We start from the raw sequence: 18,699 nt of genomic DNA, 5'->3' as shown, positions 1-18,699 counted from the left end.
GAATTCTTGGTGACGTGCCAAATCCTTTCAAACTCCTAATGAAATAAGTCCACTAGTGTGCATTCTTCACCTTTATAATAGATTCTTTGAGATGTTGTCATCCAGGCACTTGAAGCTGTTCACTCTTTCCACCGTTAAAATATTTTTGAACTCCTTTACCCTGGGGAAAAGACTGCTTCCATCTATTATATCATGAATTTTAAACCTCTAGGAGGTCACACCTCATTCTCCTCTGCTCCAAGGGAAAAAGACCTTTTCTGGCCAATCTTTCCCTACAATTATGGCTCTCTAGTACTGACAACATCCTCACAAATTTATTTTGCACTCTTTCCAGTTTAACTATATCCTTCCTATAAAAAAAGGTGATCAAAATTGTACTCAGTTCTCTGAATGTGGCATCATTAGTGACTTATACAACTGCCACATAATATCCCAATTCCTATACTTAGTGCCCTGACTGATAAAATCAGTGGGCTAAGCACGTTTTTCACTACCCTGTCTAACTGTGATGCTGCTTTCAATGCACTATGCTCTTGTACACTTAGATCCTTCTATTCCATTACAATCTCCAGTGCCCTGCCATTCGTTGTACAATTCCTGTGCCACATCTAACCTCATCATTATAATTCTGCATCATGGCTGGTACCACACTGAAATTGTAAAGATGATGCAGTTGGGTAGTGAATTTAACTACATTCTCAGGCTTTTCTCTCCTGGTGTATTATTGGGATTGTGTGGGTTCAGGTTTGCACAGTTAGATTATTATGACATAGTGTCCATCTTCCAAAATTACCTTCTCAGTATGTTGATTTTGCCAGCTACAACAAATGAACTGCTTATTTTACAATTGAATTGTTTTGTTTTACAATTACAGCATAAAATCCCACTAGCCTAACCAATGGTACCTTTTAAAGCTCTCCTTTTTTTCCAGACCTAACTTGGTCATTACTAGATGACCAAGAGAGAGAATTTGTAGAATGTCAGAGGGATGGCTTCATAGAACAGCTTGTTGTTGAGCTGACTAGGGGATCGGCTGTGCTGGATTGGGTGTTGTACAATGATCTGGAGGTGATAAGAGAACTTAAGGTTAAGGAACCCTTATGGAACAGTGATCACAATATGACTGAGTTCACATTGAAATTTGAGAAGGAGAAACAAAATTCCAATATGTCAGTATTTCAGTGGAATAAAGGAAATTACAATGGCATGAGAGGGGAACTGGCCAAGGTTGACTGGAAAGAGACACTAGCAGGAAGGACAGCAGAGCAGCAATGGCTGAAGTTGCTGTGAGAAATGAGAGAAGTACAAGACAGATATATTCCAAATCAGCAGAAATTTTTGAATGGAAGAAGGACACTACCATGACTGTCAAGTGAAGTCAGAGCCAAAGTAAAATTAAAAGAGAGGACATACAAGGAAATCAAAGCTAGTGGGAAGACAGAGGATTGGGAAACTTTTAAAAATTTGCAGAAGGAAACTAAGAGGGTCATTAGGAAGGAAAAGATGAATTATGAAAGGAAGCCAGTGACAAATATCAAAGAAGATATAGGACCAATGACACTGGAGATATTGTAATGAGAGATGCAGAGATGTTAGAGGAACTGAATGCGTATTTTGTATCAGTCTTCACAGTGGAAGACATCTGCAATATACTGGACATTCAAGAGTGTCAGGGAAGTGAAGTATGTGCAGTGAAAATTACAATTGAGAAGGTGCTCTGGAAGCTTAATGGCCTGAGGATGGATAAGTCTGGACCTGATGAAATGCACCCTTGGGTTCTGAACGAGGTAGCTGGAGAGATTGCAGAGGCATTAAAAATGATATTTCAAGAACCGATAGATTCTGGCATCGTACCAGATGACTGGAAAATTGCAAATGTTACTCCGCTATTTAAGAAGGGTGGGAGGCAGCAGAAAGGAAACTGTAGACCTGTTAGCCTGACATCAGTGGTTGGGAAGTTGATAGAATCAATTGTTAGGGATGAGATTACAGAGTACCTGGAGGCACATGACAAGATAGGCCAAAGCCAGCATGGTTTCCTGAAAGGAAAATCCTGTCTGACTAACCTACTACAATTTTTTGAGGAAATTCAAGAAGGGTAGACAAAGGAGATGCAGTAGATGTGGTGTACTTGTATTTTCAGAAGGCCTTTGACAAGGTGCCACACATGAAGCTGCTTAGCAAGATAAGAGCCCATGGAATTACAGGGGAGTTACTAGCTTGTGTGGGGCATTGGCTGATCGGCAGAAAACAGAGTGGGAATAAAGGGATCCTATTCTGGCTGGCAACAGGAATTCTGCAGATGCTGGAAATTCAAGCAACACACATAAAAGTTGCTGGTGAACGCAGCAGGCCAGGCAGCATCTCTAGGTGTCCGGTGCTCCCGATGTCGCCTTTTATATATTGGCGAGACCTGTCGCAGACTGGGAGACCGCTTTGCTGAACATCTACGCTCTGTCCGCCAGAGAAAGCAGGATCTCCCAGTGGCCACACATTTTAATTCCACATCCCGTTCCCATTCTGACATGTCTATCCACGGCCTCCTCTATTGTAAAGATGAAGCCACACTCAGGTTGGAGGAACAACACCTTATATTCCGTCTGGGTAGCCTCCAACCTGATGGCATGAACATCGACTTCTCTAACTTCCGCTAATGCCCCACCTCCCCCTCATACCCCATCTGTTACTTATTTTTATACACACATTCTTTCTCTCACTCTCCTTTTTCTCCCTCTGTCCCTCTGAATATACCCCTTGCCCATCCTCTGGGTCCCCCCCCCCCCGCTGTCTTTCTTCCCGGACCTCCTGTCCCATGATCCTCTCATATCCCTTTTGCCAAACACCTGTCCAGCTCTTGGCTCCATCCCTCCCCCCCCTGTTTTCTCCTATCATTTTGGATCTCCCCCTCCCCTCCCACTTTCAAATCCCTTACTAGCTCTTCCTTCAGTTAGTCCTGACGAAGGGTCTCGGCCTAAAACGTTGACTGTACCTCTTCCTAGAGGTGCTGCCTGGCCTGCTGCGTTCACCAGCAACTTTCATGTGTGTTGCTATTCTGGCTGGCTGCCAGTTACCAGTGGAGTTCTACAGGGGTTGGTGTTGGGACTGCTGCTTTTTACGATGTATGTCAATGATTTTGACTATGGGATTAATGGATTTGTGGCTAAAGTTGCTGATGATACAAAGATAGGTGGAGGAGCAGGTAGTGTTGAGGAAACAGAGACCCTGCAGGGAGACTTAGATATTTTAGGGGAATGGGCAAAGAAATGGCAAATGAAATATAATGTTGTAGAGTGTATGGTCATGCACTTTGGTGGAAGAAATAAACAGGCAGACTGTTATTTAGATGGGGAGAGAATTCGAAATGGAGAGATGCAAAGGGAGTTGGGAGTCCTTGTGCAGGATACCCTAAAGGTTAACGTCCCGGTTGAGTCGGTGGTGAAGAAGGCAAATACAATGTTGGCATTCATTTCTAGAGGTATAGAATATAAAAGCAGGATATAATGTTGAGACTCTAAAAGGCACTCATGAGACCACACGCAGTACTGTGTGCAGTTTTGGGCTCCTTATTTACGGACATTGGAGAGGGTTCAGAGAAGATTCACGAGAATGATTCCAGGAATGAAAGGGTTACCATATGAGGAATGTCTGGCAGCTCTTGGGTTGTATTCCCTGGAGTTCAGGAGAATGAGAGGGATCTCATTGAAACTTTCCGAATGTTAAAAGGCATGAACAGATTAGATATGGCAAAGTTATTTCCCATGGTAGGGGAGTCAAGGACAAGAGGGTATGACTTCAGGATTGAAGGATGTCCATTTAGAACAGGGATGTGGAGAAATTACTTTAGTCAGAGGGTGGTAAATCTGTGGAATTTGTTGCGATGAGTGGCTGTGGAGGCCAAGTCACTGGGTGCATTTAAGGCAGAGATAGATAGGTTCTTGATTAGCCAAGGGCATCAAAGGATATGGGGAGAAGGCAGGGGAGTGGGGATTACTTGAAGAATTGCATCAGCCCATGATTGAATGGCAGTGCAGACTCGATGGTTTGAACATGCTCCTATATCTTATGGTCTTATTATTACCCCTATTCCTTCTACTCTTAGATCCTTATCTTTCTTTAAATTTTATTTTTCAGGATTTGCAAAATCCTGAAAAATGCCAACATTTATCAACAATCCTTTGATCCTTTTGATCTGAATGGATTGTAAGGACATTCTAGAGGGATTATAAGATAGAATCTTGTTGTTATCTCTCATGAACACAAGAGAATCTGCATATGGTGGAAATTTTGAGTAACAAACACCTTATTCTCTTAAACAGAGTTTCAACATCTTTCACCAAGATTTACAAAGCCTGCCAGCCTTGACCTTCATCCTAACAGGAATGTGCCAGTCCTGAACTCTTGATATTATTCTTTTAAAAACCTTCCATTTAGCAGATACCCCTTTCCCAACAAACAATCTCACTTTGATCAGCCTCCGCAAGGTCACAACTAATAGCTCCAAAATTTTCTTTGTCCCATTTCAGGACCTTAAGCAGGGAACTTGTTGTATCCTTCTCCCTAACTATTTTAAAACTAATAGAATAATGGTCACTGGACCCAAAGTGCTCATCAATAGACACTTTTGCCGCTTATTTCCCAGGAGTAGGTCTTTCAGTATATGGGAGGATCTAATTCCAGTAGGTCCATCTACTGTATATATTGATGAAGGAAGCTTTCTCGGACACATTTCACAGCATCTTACAATATGGTTGGCCCAGTCAACATTAGGGTATTTGAAATGTAATGCTAATTGTTTCCCTTTCTGTAGATGCTCCCTGACCTGCTGATACTTTTCAGCATTTTATTTTCCTATACCCTAGATTGCCTGCTCAGATACCTGTCCACCAACTCAACCAATGGTATCACTTACTTCATTGGTAATGAAGCAAACACAAGCTGCTGGAAATCCAAGCAACCCCCACAAATGCTGGAGGAACTCAGCAGGCCAGGCAGCATCTATGGGAAAAGAGTAAACAGTTGACGTTTCGGGCTGAGACCCTTCACCAGGACTGGAGAAAAAAGATGAGAAGTCAGAGTAAGAAGGGGGGCGGGAAGAAGAAATACAAGGTGGTTGTTGATAGGTGAAACCGGGAGAGGGGGAGAGGTAAAGTTAAGAGCTGGCAAGTAGATTGGTGAAAGAGATAAAGGATTGGAGAAGAGGGAATCTGATAGGAGAGGGTAGAAGACCTTGGAAGAAAGGGAGATTGGAGAAGCACCAGAGGCAGCTGATGGGCAGGTAAGGAGATAAGGTGAGAGAAGGAAATGGCAATGGGGAAATGGTGAAGGGGACAGCAAGTACTGGAAGTTTGATTAATCAAAGTTCATACCTTCAGGTTGGAGGCTACCCAGACAGAATATAATGTGTTGCTTCTCCAACCTGAGTGTGACCTCATTTTGGTAGTAGACGATTGAGAATGGGAATGGAAAGTAGAATTGAAATGGGTAGCCACCAGGCAATCCCACAATATCATCTTCATTCGGCATTGTGACCCAGTTTATAATGTTAATTGGCTACTTTAAATCAGAATCAGGATTATTATCACTGACACAGGTCATGAAATTTGTAGTATTGTAGCAGCAGAACAGTATAGTTAATAAAATTACCATAAATTGCAATAAAGGTAAATAAGTAGAGCACCAGTTGAGCTGCTAGTGAGGTAGTGTTCATGAGTTCTGATGACAGACAGGAAGAACCTGTTACTAAGATGTTGTTTCTGTGTCTTCAGGTTCTTGGATCTCCTCTCTGATGGTAGTAATGAGGAGAAGGCGTGCCATGAGGGTCCTTCATGATGGATGCTGCTTTCTTGAGGCATCACCTTTTAAAAATGTTCTATGATGGAGCTGGCTGAGTTTACAACCCTCTGTAACTTTGTCCGATCCTATGCATTGGTGCCTCCATACCAGGTGTTGATGCAACCAGTCAGAATACCGACCATAGAAATTTGCCAGTCTTGGGTGACATATCAAATCTCCTCAAACTCCTATGAAATGTATTTGTTGGCGTGCTTTCTTCATAATTGCATCAATATGTCAGATCCAGGGTAGATCTTCAGAGATGTCAATACTCAGGAACTTGAAACTGCTCACCCTTTCTACTGCTGACTCTCGATGAGAACTTTTGTGTGTGCTGCCAAAGTCCACAATCAATTCCTTGGTCTTACTGACAATAAGTGCAAGGTTCTTGTGGCACCACTCAATCAGTTGATCTATCTCACTCCTGTAGGCCTCTTCATCACCATCTGAGATTGTCAACCACAGATGTGTCATCAGTGAAATTATAGATGGCATTTGAGCTGTGCCTAGCCACACGCTCATGGGTGTAGAGAGTAGAGCTGTTGGCTAAGTGCACATCCTTAAATATCCACTAGGATATGGTAAAAAGAATCAAATGGGAGCTAATGGGCATTGTATGAGTGAGAATAAATTGCAGGGTTAGAGAGAAAAATGAGTGCAACAAGTAGGATTGTTCAAATGGGAGTTGCATGTACTCCATGAGCCAAATTATCTCCTTTTGTTCTGAGAACAAAATCTCTGTCAAATACCATTTTAACATCCACTCACAAATAATATGTTAACTATAAATTTTGCACCTTAAAGTTGTCACATAAAAGATTTCACGAACCAAGAGGGAGAGGTGAAATTGATTACTATGAACTAATACTTATGTATACTGTAATTAAAGACTTGACAAAAAATTTAAATTAGCTGAGGACATTTATCTATGTCAGTGCCTTACACTTTGGTCCTGTAGAAGCTGTCCCTGTGATTGTAGATCGTGGACCTCCTTTCATGGGGAAACCACCTTTGCCTCTGCGTGTGACGGGTATTGTGATACGCGGGCGTTTTATTGGTATGACAGCACGAGGAGGTGGAGGGACACGACCATGGTAGTCAAACATCCTGAAATGTAATCAAATATTCACATTTAGAATGCAAAATGCAAATATGGTCTCCTTCAATATTAATGTGACAAGGTTAGCATCTCTATCAGAGCTTCTGGAACACTAAAACTACTGTACTAAATGGCCACAGCCATATTATGCCTCTTAATGATATATTTCTACATAGGCAGGTAAGCATATCATATGCTGTTGCCTCTAAACAAGGAGGATCAAGAGCAATATCTTTTGGTCTCTGCGGTCAGTCTTACACAACTAATGATAGTCTCTTAACCTGGTAATCTTAATGCCACATATCAATGCCTAATTCTGGTACACACTCCCTACAGAAAACCTAACCATATATTTTCCTTCCCTGACAGTTGCTGTTAAATTAACCTCTTGCTAAGGTAGGTGAAGAGTCCTTGAAAGTGAGTCCATAGGCTGAACTGTTTCCACAACCTATGACTCACTTTCAATGACTCTTCATCTCATGTTCTCTATATTTATTGCTTACTTATTTATCAATCTTATTTACTTATTTAGTATTTGCACAGTTTGTTGTCTTGCATATTGGTTGCTAGTCTGCCCTTTTGGGTATGGTCTTTCATTGATTTTATTATGTTTCTTGGATTTACTGATTATGCCCGCAAGAAAACAAATTTCAGGATTGTATATGATGACATATACTGTATGTACTTTGATAATAAATTTCCTTTGTACTTTGTACTTTCAGAGCTTTGCAACAGGACTTCAAACAGCTTTGATGATCTGCTTTGCATGGCGTAATATTTTAATCTCTGTTCCATATATGCTTAAAGAACAGCTTTTATAGGTCTCTTTCAAGTTTTAGAGACGACGGCCTTTCAGACAGAAATGTGTACCTGAAACCTTTCCACTAAAGTGGAACCTTAGTAGTCCGATGAGTACTTGGGAGACATACTGTACATTTCATAGTCCAAAGCGTGGGCCATGACAAACAACAGTGTCATTTTCCTGCATTATGCTTTCATTTTATCTATTGTACAACTGTCACACAATATTCAGATTTGATAGGGCATGTTTATAATGAAAATTTTACATAAAATCTACAGTGCAGAAAAAAAATCTCACTTGGCACAACCAATTCATGTTCACTGTTGATTTTAATAATACAGTAATTTCGCACATTATTCTACTAGAACTTGAGAACACAATGATGGTTTTATAATCTTTTTGTATTAGTACCAAGAATCATTCGTGCAAGCGACTCATAATAAAGAATATTTTTAGCTAATACCGTTATTACAACCTTCAGTTATCAGAAGCACAGAATACCAAAAACTTGGTATAAGCTGAAAGATCTCTTTCTCTGTATTGACATTTTAATAAGAAAGAAGACAGAATGCATGATAACAAAAATCATCACTAGGATGGTGACAGAAGCTTGGCCAGCATAACTACAGGTTCTGAATTTGGTTCAGTCACTGCTCATGGCTATTTTAACTTGGAATTTTGATGGAAATAGGTCTGAAGTATGATTTACAAATAAATAAACTGGATCATTCGGGAGGGTGAAGTGCACTGGCAGGACATTTAGGGAGGTAGTTATACCCAAGGTGCAGAACACAAGAAAATGGGTGGTAGTTCGGAATAGGAAAAGGGTTAAGGAGCCAGTGCAGAGTACCCCTGTGGCCATCCCCCTCAACACCAGGTATATCACTTTGGGTACTGTCTTGGGGGGGGGGAGGGTGAGGAAAGACACAGCAGTCAGGTCTTTGACACTGTGTTTGGTTCTGTGGCTCAGAATAGAAGAGGGGGAAGAATTGAGTTCCAGTGATAGGGACCTTGTTATTTAGGGGTCTGTGGATGAGAATGAGATTCCCAGATGATATGCTGCCTCCTGAGTGTCAGGGTATGGGACACCTCAGATCATGTCCTCAGCATTCAGGGACTTAAATGCTAATTTAAACAACAGGACCTCCAGGGTTGTGATCTCAGGATTGCTACCCGTACCACATGCTAGTGAGAACAGAAATAGGAAGAGCATACAATTTAACACATGGCTAAGGAGTTAGTTAGGAGGGAGGGCTTCAGATTTTTGGATCATTGGGCTCTCTTCCAGGGAGGCTGGGACCTGTACAGAAGGGATGGTTTGAACCTAAACCAGAGGGAGGTGGATTAATATCCTAGCGGGAATGTTTACTGGTACTGCATGGGGGTGGGGGGGGAGGTGTTGGGTTAAACTAGCATTGCAGGAGAATGGGAACCAGAGTTCCAAAACAGATAGCAGAGAGGTTGTGGAGACAAGTTCTTAAGACTTCAGACAAAGTCAGGAATCAAAAGGTTGAGCATGGTGTGACTAGTGTCCTGAGCTGTGTATATTTCAATGCAAGAGATATCGTAGGAAACGCAGATGAGCTCAATGCATGGATCAACACATGGAATTATGATATTGTAGCCAGTAGTGGGACTTGGTTGCAGGAGGGGCAGGAATGGCAGCTCAATATTCTGGGAATCCATTGTTTTAGATGTGATAGAGCGAGAGGAAGTAAAGGGGGAGGGTGGCGTTACCAGTCAGGGAAAAATATCACAGCAGTGCTCAGTCAGGACAGACTGGAGAACTCACCTAGAAAAACTTTATGGGCTGAACCGAGGAATAAGAAAGGTATGACCATGTTAATTGGGCTATACCATCTGGCAGTCTGCAGGATTTAGAGATATAAATTTGTAGAGAGATTGCAGACTATTGCAAGAAACATAAGGTTGTTATTGTAGGTGATTTTAACTTGACACATATTGACTGGGAATCCCACACAGCAGATGGGATAGAGTTTGTCAAATGTGTTCAGGAAAAGTTTCCTTAATCAGTACATAGAACTCCCAACAAGAGAGTGTGCGATACTTGATCTCCTAATAGGGAGCAAGACAGGGCAGGTGACAGAAGTTTGTGTACTGGAACACTTTGCTTCTAGTGATCATAATGCCATTAGTTTCAAGGTAATAATGGAAAAGGATAGGTCTGGTCCTTGGGTTGAGTTTCTAAATTGGAGAAAGATCAATTTTGATGGTATCAGAAAGGATCTGGCAAGTATGGACTGGAACAGGCTGTTTTCTTGCAAAGGTGTACTTGGTAAGTGGGAAACCTTCAAAAGTGAAATTTTGAGAAGAGAAAGCTTGTATGTGCTTGTCACAATAAAAGCAAGGATAACAGGTTTAGGGAACCTTGATTTCCAAGAGATATTGAGAACCTGGTTAAGAGAAAAAAAGGAGGTAGATACAGGCAGGTAGGAATAAATGGTGTACTTGAGGGGTATAAGAAATGCAAGAGAACAATTAAAAATATATCAGATGGGCTAAAAGAAGGCATGAGGTTGCTCTAGCAGGCAAGATGAAAGAAAATTCGAAGGACTTCTATGGATATCTTAAGATCCAAAGGGTTGCAAGGGACAAAGTTGGTCCTCTGGTAGACCAGAATGATAATCTGTGCATGGAGCCAAAAGAGATGGGGGAGATCTTCAATAAATCTTCTGCATCTGTATTTACTCGGGAGAGGGATACAGAGTCTAGAGGAGTGAGGCAAAGCAGCGGGGAGGTCATGGCCTCAATAAAGATTTCAGAGGAGGAGGTGTTTGCTGTTTTGAGACAAATCAGGGTGGCTAAATTCCCAGGGTTTGACCAGATGTTCCCTTGGACCCTGTGGGAAGCAAGGCAAGAAATTGCAGGGACCCTAGCAGAGGGATTTAAATTATCCTTAGCAACAAGTGATGTACTGGAGGATTGGACGATAGCTAATATTGTTCCGCTGTTCAAGAAGGGCACTAGGAATAAACCAGGAAATTACAAGCCGGTGAGCCTAACATCAGTAGTGGGAAAGTTATTGGAAGGTCTCCTAAGGGACTGGTTATATGCGTATTTTAACAGAAAAGGGCTGATTAGGGATAGCCTGTGTGGCTTTGTGTTTGCTGGGTCATGCCTAACCAATCTTATATGTTTTTTTCCAGTAAATTAACAGGAACGTTGATGTTGTCTACAAGGCAGTGATACTGTCTACATAGACTTCAGCAAGGTCTTTGACAAGGTTCTGAATGAGAAGTCGGTCAAGAAGTTTCTGTCGCTTGGCTGTCAAGATGAGGTAGTAAATTGGATTAAATATTGGCTTTGCGGGAGAAGCAAGAGGGTGGTAGTAGACGGTTGCCTCCCTGACCAGAGGTCTGTGACTAGTGGAGTAGCAGGGCACCGAGGAGTGCAGTAGAACAATAGATCTGAGAATACAGGTTCATAATTCATTGAAAGTGGTGTGACAGTGGATAAGGTCACAAAGAAAACTTTTGGCACATTGGCCTTCACAAATCAAAGTATTGAGTACAGAGGATGGGATGTTATGTTGAAGTTGTATAAGATGTTGGTGAGGCCTAATCTGAAGTATTGTGCGCAGTTTTGGTCACCTACCTTTACAGGAAATACATCAATAAAATTGAGACTGCATAGAAAATTTACAGATATGTTGCCAAGTCTGGAGGATTTGACTTAAAAGGAAAGATTGAATAGGTTAGAATTTTATCCCCTAGAATGTAGAAGATTGAGGGTAGATTTGATGGAAGTATACAAAATTATGAGGGGTATAGATAGGGTAAATACAAGCAGGCTTTTCCCACTGAGGTTGGGTGGGACTACAACCAGAAATCGTGGGTTATGGGTGAAAGATGAAATGTTTAATGGTGAACATGAGGGGAAATGTTTTCACTGGTGAGCGTGTGGAACAAGCTGTCAGCTCAAGTGCAGGATGCAGGTAATATACATAAATGATCTGGATGAAAATGTAGGTGGGTGGGTTATTAAGTTTTCAGACAACACTAAGATTAGTTGTACTTTGGACAGTGTAGAAGACTGTCAAGTGATATAACGGTATATAGACCAGTTGTAGGTATGGGTAGATAAATGGAAGATGGAGTTTAATCCAGCCAAGTGTGAAATGTTGCACTCTGGGTGATCAAATGTAAAGGGACAGTACACTGTTAATGGTAGAACACTTAATGATGCAGATGTGCATTGGGTCTTGGGGTCCAAGTCTATAGCTCACTGAAAATGGCTACAAAGGTTGATAGGGTGGTAAAGAAGGCATATAACATACTTGCTTTATTATCTATGAATTGTGTTCAAGAGTCAGCAAGTTATGTTGCAGAATTGTAAAACTCTACGTGGCCACATCTTGAGTCTTGAATTCAATTCTGGTTGCCCCATCTTCTGGGAGAAATGTGGTGGTTTTGCAGAGGGTGGAGAAGCGGCTTGGATATGAGAGCATGTGCTATAAGGAGAGGTTTAACAAACATCCATTGTTTTATCTGGAGCAACAGAGACTGAAAAAGGATTTGATACTGGTTTACAAGATTATGAAAGGCATTGACAGAAAAGACAGCTGGAATCTTTCTCCCAGGGTTGAAATATCTCATAAGAGAGGACGTGCGTTTAGGGTCAGAGGGACCAAATTCAAAAGAAATATACATGCAAGTTCTTTTTATACAGAGAGTGGTGGGTTCCTGAAATGCTCTCCCTTGGTTGGTGTGGAAGCAGATATGGTAGAGGCACTCAAGAGGATCTTATGTGCATGAATATGCAGGAACTACAAGGATATGAACATTGTGTTGGTAGAAGAGATCAGTATTGTTGGATATTTAACTACTAATTTAATTTAATTTGGCCCAAAATTATGGGCTGAATTTCCTGTGTTGTATAGTTTTACATTCCAACTGCATTAGGCTGCATTTCTAATGCTAACTTATGACATTGGAGGAATGGTGTACATGTGCAGATCCAGTGGCTGATGACAGGATCACAACATTTAATCATCTCATATCAATGTATAAAAGTCCTGTCAACAGCACTGGAGTACCTTTGTCTTTACCATTGTACACTTTAAAATTGTACAAGGCATTGGTGAGGCCAAATTTGGAGTATTGTGTACAGTTCTGGTCACCGAAATATAGGAAAGATGTCAACAAAATAGAGAGTACAGAGGAGATATACAAGAATGTTGCCTGGGTTTCATCTTCTAAGTTACAGAGAAAGGTTGAACAAGTTAGATCTTTATTCTTTGGAGCATAGAAGGTTGAGGGGGGACTTGATAGAGGCATTTAAAATTATGAGGGGGATAGATAGAGTTGACATGGATAGGCTTTTTCCACTGAGAGTAGGGGAGATTCAAACAAGAGGACATGAGTTGAGAGTTAAGGGGCAAAAGTTTAGGGGTAACACAAGGGGGAACCTCTTTACTCAGAGAGTGGCAGCTGTGTGGAATGAGCTTCCAGTAGAAGTGGTAGAGGCAAGTTCAATTTTTTCATTAAAAAAAATAACTCGATAGGTATATGGACAGGAAAGGAAAGAAGGGTTATGGGCTGCGTGCAGGTAGATGGGACTAGGTGAGAGTAAGCATTCGGCATGGACGAGAAAGGCCAAAATGGCCTGTTTCTGTGCTGTAATTGTTATATGGTTATATACCAAATGGGTTAGAGTCTGAGATCAGGATTATTTTAAAGGGGAAATGATGTCTGTCTATCTTGATAGATCACTGTCCATGAGACTAAAGGTGAATGCATCTTGCACATGACAAAATGGGCATAATATCAGAAGATGACACCAATGAATTTTTTTTGAGGACGAGGAAATGTACCACACATCTCACAGGGCATTGAGATCTGCTGAAGTGGCTTTACAAACGCATGGCCTGTTTTTGGATGCGCTGAAATAGTTAAAGGTACAAAGGAAATTAGGCAAATTCAGAGCCAGGTTTGGTATTTAGGATGTGTGTGAACACATACTTGATTTTGTGTGACTTGCACAGTTTGGTTTGAAACGAGCCAAAAGAAAAGATCATATTCAGTTAATACTGATTCGCATGGTGCCTAACCAATTCTTATTGCTGAGGGTGAACATTGGCAACGCTGCTGATATCTGAGGGGCTAGTTTCGGATAGTATGGAAGAATTTGTAAGAATCACTGTCATGAAGGAAAGGTAATGAAAACGTTACAATGGAATTAAAGGGAGACAATTGGCAGGTCCCAATGGCCTGGACCGTAGTGTTTTAAATAAAGGTGCTGCAGAAGTAGCAGTGTCATTTATTCAGGTTTTTCAAAAGTTACTGGGCTCTGTGAAGGTACAGGCAGATTGGAAAAATGCTGTCCAGTGGGACTGTTAGCAAAACATCTACAGTTAGAAAGCTGGAGTTTATAATCAAGGAAGAAACTACAGTTCTTAATGTAATCAAACAGAGTCAGCATGATTTTATGAAAGGTAAGTCAAGTCTGAAAAACTGAGTCAATAGAGGGGAACCTGTAGATGTAATGTATTTGGATATTCAGAGGAATTTTGACAAGATGCCATACAAAAGGCTGGTGCACAAGATAGCCTAGCACTATTGGGGAAAGTGTGTTGGTATTGATTGAAGATTGGTTACTACATAGAAGAGAGTTTAGAAAACGTGAACTTTGCAGGCTGCAAATACGTAACAAGTAGAGTGCCCCGAGGATCTCGTCTTGGTCCTTCCTTATGAATCATATTTATCAAATGGAGGAGTGGCGGAATGTAAGGTATCAAATATATCTGTTGTGATGAGGATAATTTGACTCTGAAACAGGATTTAGATAGGTTGACGGAATTTTAATTCACATGTATTTATCACATGCACTTCAAAAAATACAGTGAAATGTACCTTTGCGTTAACAACCAACACAAAATGGGTGAAAATTTGGCAAATGGAGTTTAATGTTGGAAAGTGTGAGCTCATGCTTTTTGGTAAGAGGAACCTTCAGGAAGACTCTTATAAAGAAAGATTATGGAGGATGAGCAAGGTACCAAAGGATCTATACGTTCTTGTGAATGAATCACAAAAGGTTAGCAGTCCGGTGTAGCAAGTGGTTGGGAAAGTAAATGGCTTATTGGCTTTTATTGCAAAAGGTCTGGAGTATAAAAAATAGGTACATATTGTTACAACTGTACAGATTACTGGCAGGGCCACAGCTGGAGTGCTGTGCGTATATGCTATGCTATACACATCTGTGTGCAGTCCCCTAGAACTGATCTACGGACATTGAAAGGCCAATTCCAGAAGGGGGGTTTGTCGAATCATGAGCAGCTAGATTTATTAGATTTCTATTTTTGGAATTTAGTGGAATGAGGAATGATCTTATTTGAATGTCAGGGGAGATGTGGAGATGCTTCCAACAATCTTGAACAAGGCGACGTAGTTACAAGATTAGGAAGTGGTTGTCTAAAACTCAATAAGGCTTGTGAATCTCTGCAATTCTCTCCCCAGAGGGTTGTGGAGGCCAGATCTTTGCTGGTACTTACAAACAAGATGGATACAATTTTGAATTGGGAATTAAAACTATAGGAAAAAGATGAGACATGAGACAGCTGAGCCATAATCACACTGAAAGGCAAGGCAGGCTAGCCAAGCAGCCTCTACTTCCTCTATTTTCTTATGCTCTTATTCTTCCAGTTGCCACTAACATATGAGCATAATTTATGCTTTTGAAATTTTCCTTATAAACGTATTCAGTATTAAGATGTAAATAAAAATAATACAAAATGGAAACTGTAGAGTACCAGAGACAATTGATCATTAGATTTATTAGATTGTCTCTAACTGCATCTTATTTATGCACATTGACTGACACTCTATTAACTGTGCTAAACAATAATCTGAACACTGAGTAGGCTTTTAGTTCTAACAAATCTAATGACCAAATCATTAAAAACAAATATGATTTCAAAGTAATATTGTTCTGAAGTATTTGCACAGTACAAACTTTGATAAACTTTGTGACTGAGTATTAATTTGGCAGTTTCTTTTTATCTGCCTAATTATTCAAATTACAAAAATACTTTCAGGAATTGAATGACAGATTAATAATGGTGATTGTGTTCAGTTAGTTGTGATGAAAGCATTTATTGATACTTTCTGGAAAGTAAAAGAATAGTACAACAAATCACAGTGTGAGGAGTGAATTAGGTGGAATGCCAGAGAATACAGAGGAAATACTTTCATTATGATAGATTCTGCCTTTTCATAAGTCAAAACGAAATTTACAAACAGTACTTTTATTTTTTGCTTTGCTTAGATTTAAGTAGTATTAAAAGCAATGTTGAATAAATAATATAAAGCTGAGGTACTATAAGGGAAGTGATAGCAGGGAATTTCAAATATTTGAAAACCAATTTGGATAAAATCAGTAAATATATAGAGGGGGAGGATTCTTACAATATATTCATGAGATATATTTTGGTCAGCATTGCAGGAAACCAACAAGAAGAGGCTAGTTCTAGTGTTCAGGAAAGAGCTTGGGCAGGTGGAAATGTTATCAGCGGGACAGCAAAAGGATCTCATGCTTTCCTGGCATATATAACGAATAAGTTCTTCTTCGGCTTCCAGCCAGGTACAGTTATCGATTAAAGGACCGTGGAGATACCAGGAATCCTGACAACGAGGAGGAGCCTGTTGCCACTGCCTGTCTTTCCTATATTTCCACGGTTTCTAGATGGGTCACCAGGATCCTGAAGAAATGCTGGATTAATACCACCCACAAAACCATAAAGAAGCTCAAATCCTAGCTTATGTGGGACAACGATGACCTGGGACTCAGGATGGCTGGCATTTACAGGATTCCCTGTGGATGTGGAGCAGTGTGTATCAGTGTATAACGGGGAGCACATTGTAAACCTACACCAAGGAGTATAGGAGGTATATCCATTTGGGTTACCCGGAGAAATCGGCGATAGCAGAACACTGCATTCACAATGGCCATAGGACTGACTTCGACAGCACGAAACTACTGTGCCGCGCCAATGGCTTTTGAGACCACCTGGTGAGGGAAGCAATTGAAATAAAACCTGAGGAAAAGAATTTTAACAAAGGTGAAGGTTTCACTCCACTAAGAACAGGAATTCAATTGTAAACAAGGTGGGACAGTGGAAGCAGGATTGCTTGCAGACTAACCAAGCAGGAGAGACAGACGATAGGGGTGTATATACCACCGGACTAAACCTGCCCAGGCATCATCCCTGGTGAAGATGGCAGAGCTTACCCTCGAAACGTCAGTTAAAATCGATACCTTTACCCAGCTGGAAGACCGGGAAAGATTTATTAATGGGAGAGTATCTTAGAAAATCCACCTTGCTGTGAGATCACTTCCGTTTCAATGTGAGACTGCACAAAATTTGTTCTCCCATTATTCATCCACATTGTTCCAGAGTACAATCAATGTCAATCACTAATGGTAAAACCATGTTTGCTCAGAGCAGAATGATGCTTGACCCAGAATTCACCTAGTCCCATTACCTTCTGTTCTTCACGATTTCTGTCTCCACTCTGCAGGTGAATCCTCTGTTCCATCCACTTCTAGATCATCACTATGGTTTCACCCTTCTCAGTCCCTGGATCCTTCAATGCCTCAGTGAATGGACCCTCACAAGGGGCCAATCCATAGGTTGTCCCTTTAGAGGTTCTGATACTGTGATCTGCACGGGTGATATCCTATTGGAGTCTCTGCGTATTGTCCCTCCTGAACCCCACCACAGTAATGTTGGCTTACTTTTCTTTGCCTACTCTGCAGTATGTGTACATGGAACATAGAAATCTACAGCACAATAAAGGCTCTTCAGCCCACAATGTTGTGCCAACCGTGTAACCTACTCCAGAAACTGCGTAGAATTTCACTACGGCTTAGCCCTCTATTTTTTGAAGAGTCTCTTAAAAGACTCTATTGTATCCACCTTTACCACCATTGCTGGCAGTCCATTCCACACACAGAGAACTCTCTGTGCGAGAAACCTACCTTTGACATCCCCTTGGTACCTATTTCCAAGCACTATAAAATTGTGTCCCCTCGTGTTAGGCATTTCAGTCCTGGGAAAATATCTCTGGCTATCCACATGATCAATACCTATTGTGGCGACCCACTTTCCAGTACACTCGAACCGGCTCACGAAACAGCGTGCGCAGGCAGAGAGGCCGGGCCATCTTCACCAGCAGGGGGAAAATCCCACGTGTGGAAAGGGTCTGGGAATATGCATTCCCCACAGCAGTTCCACCCAGGGAGGGCGGGAACAGAAAGGCTTTAAAGCAGGCCGCGAAGTATGAATAAACCTCTTTCATCGCAACTCTAACTCACCGACTCCGTGTGGTTATTCTAGCGCTGTGTGTAGCACATCGCTACAATTGGTGACTCCAACGGCCCAAACGATATTTGGACCAGTGATGACCGACGCTGCATCTGCTCATGCAGTTTCGTTAAAACTGCGAAGCTTCTGGACGCTGCGACCTCACCTATGGTTCGAACAAGCAGAAGCCCAATTCCACATTCGGCAGATAACCTTGGATTCCACTTGTTACTACTACGTGCTGAGCTCCCTCAACCAGGAGACTGCTGCACAAGTTGAGGAGTTTATACAGTCGCCCCCGGAGGACGGCAAATACCCAGCATTCAAAGCCCTGCTCATAAGGACTTCCGGACTCTCACGGTGCGAACGAGCACGCCGCTTAATGCACCTGGATGGTTTGGGAGACAGGCCGCCGTCGGCATTAATGAACGAGATGCTGGCCCTGGCTGAAGGACACAAACCCTGCCTCATGTTTGAGCAGGTGTTCCTAGAGCAACTGCCCGAGGACATATGCCTGCTGCTGTCCGACGCAGATTTCAGCAACCCCCCGGGAGGTGGCGGCCCAGGCAGATGCACTGTGGAATGCCAAGAAGGAGAGAGGGTCGTCTGTCGCACAAATCACCAAGCCGCGTGCCCAACGGCAAA

At 41.6% G+C, this 18,699-nt stretch overlaps 1 protein-coding gene across 5 annotated transcripts in view; it reads right to left on the bottom strand.

Annotated features, from left to right (window-relative positions):
- Positions 1–18,699, bottom strand: part of LOC140199564 (RNA-binding Raly-like protein) — a 1,057,088-nt gene that overhangs the window by 48,822 nt on the left and 989,567 nt on the right. For all 5 annotated transcript variants that reach the window (XM_072261891.1, XM_072261979.1, XM_072262074.1 and 2 more), the window contains one exon: positions 6,776–6,939. In XM_072261891.1, the coding sequence (XP_072117992.1) occupies positions 6,776–6,939 (164 nt within the window). The remainder of the gene's footprint in view (positions 1–6,775; positions 6,940–18,699) is intronic.

This window comes from Mobula birostris, chromosome 1 (genome assembly GCF_030028105.1).
Source record: "Mobula birostris isolate sMobBir1 chromosome 1, sMobBir1.hap1, whole genome shotgun sequence".
NCBI lineage: Eukaryota > Metazoa > Chordata > Chondrichthyes > Myliobatiformes > Myliobatidae > Mobula > Mobula birostris.
The sequence above is the reverse complement of the archived record's forward strand: the minus strand, read 5'-3'. Positions and strand labels throughout refer to the sequence as shown.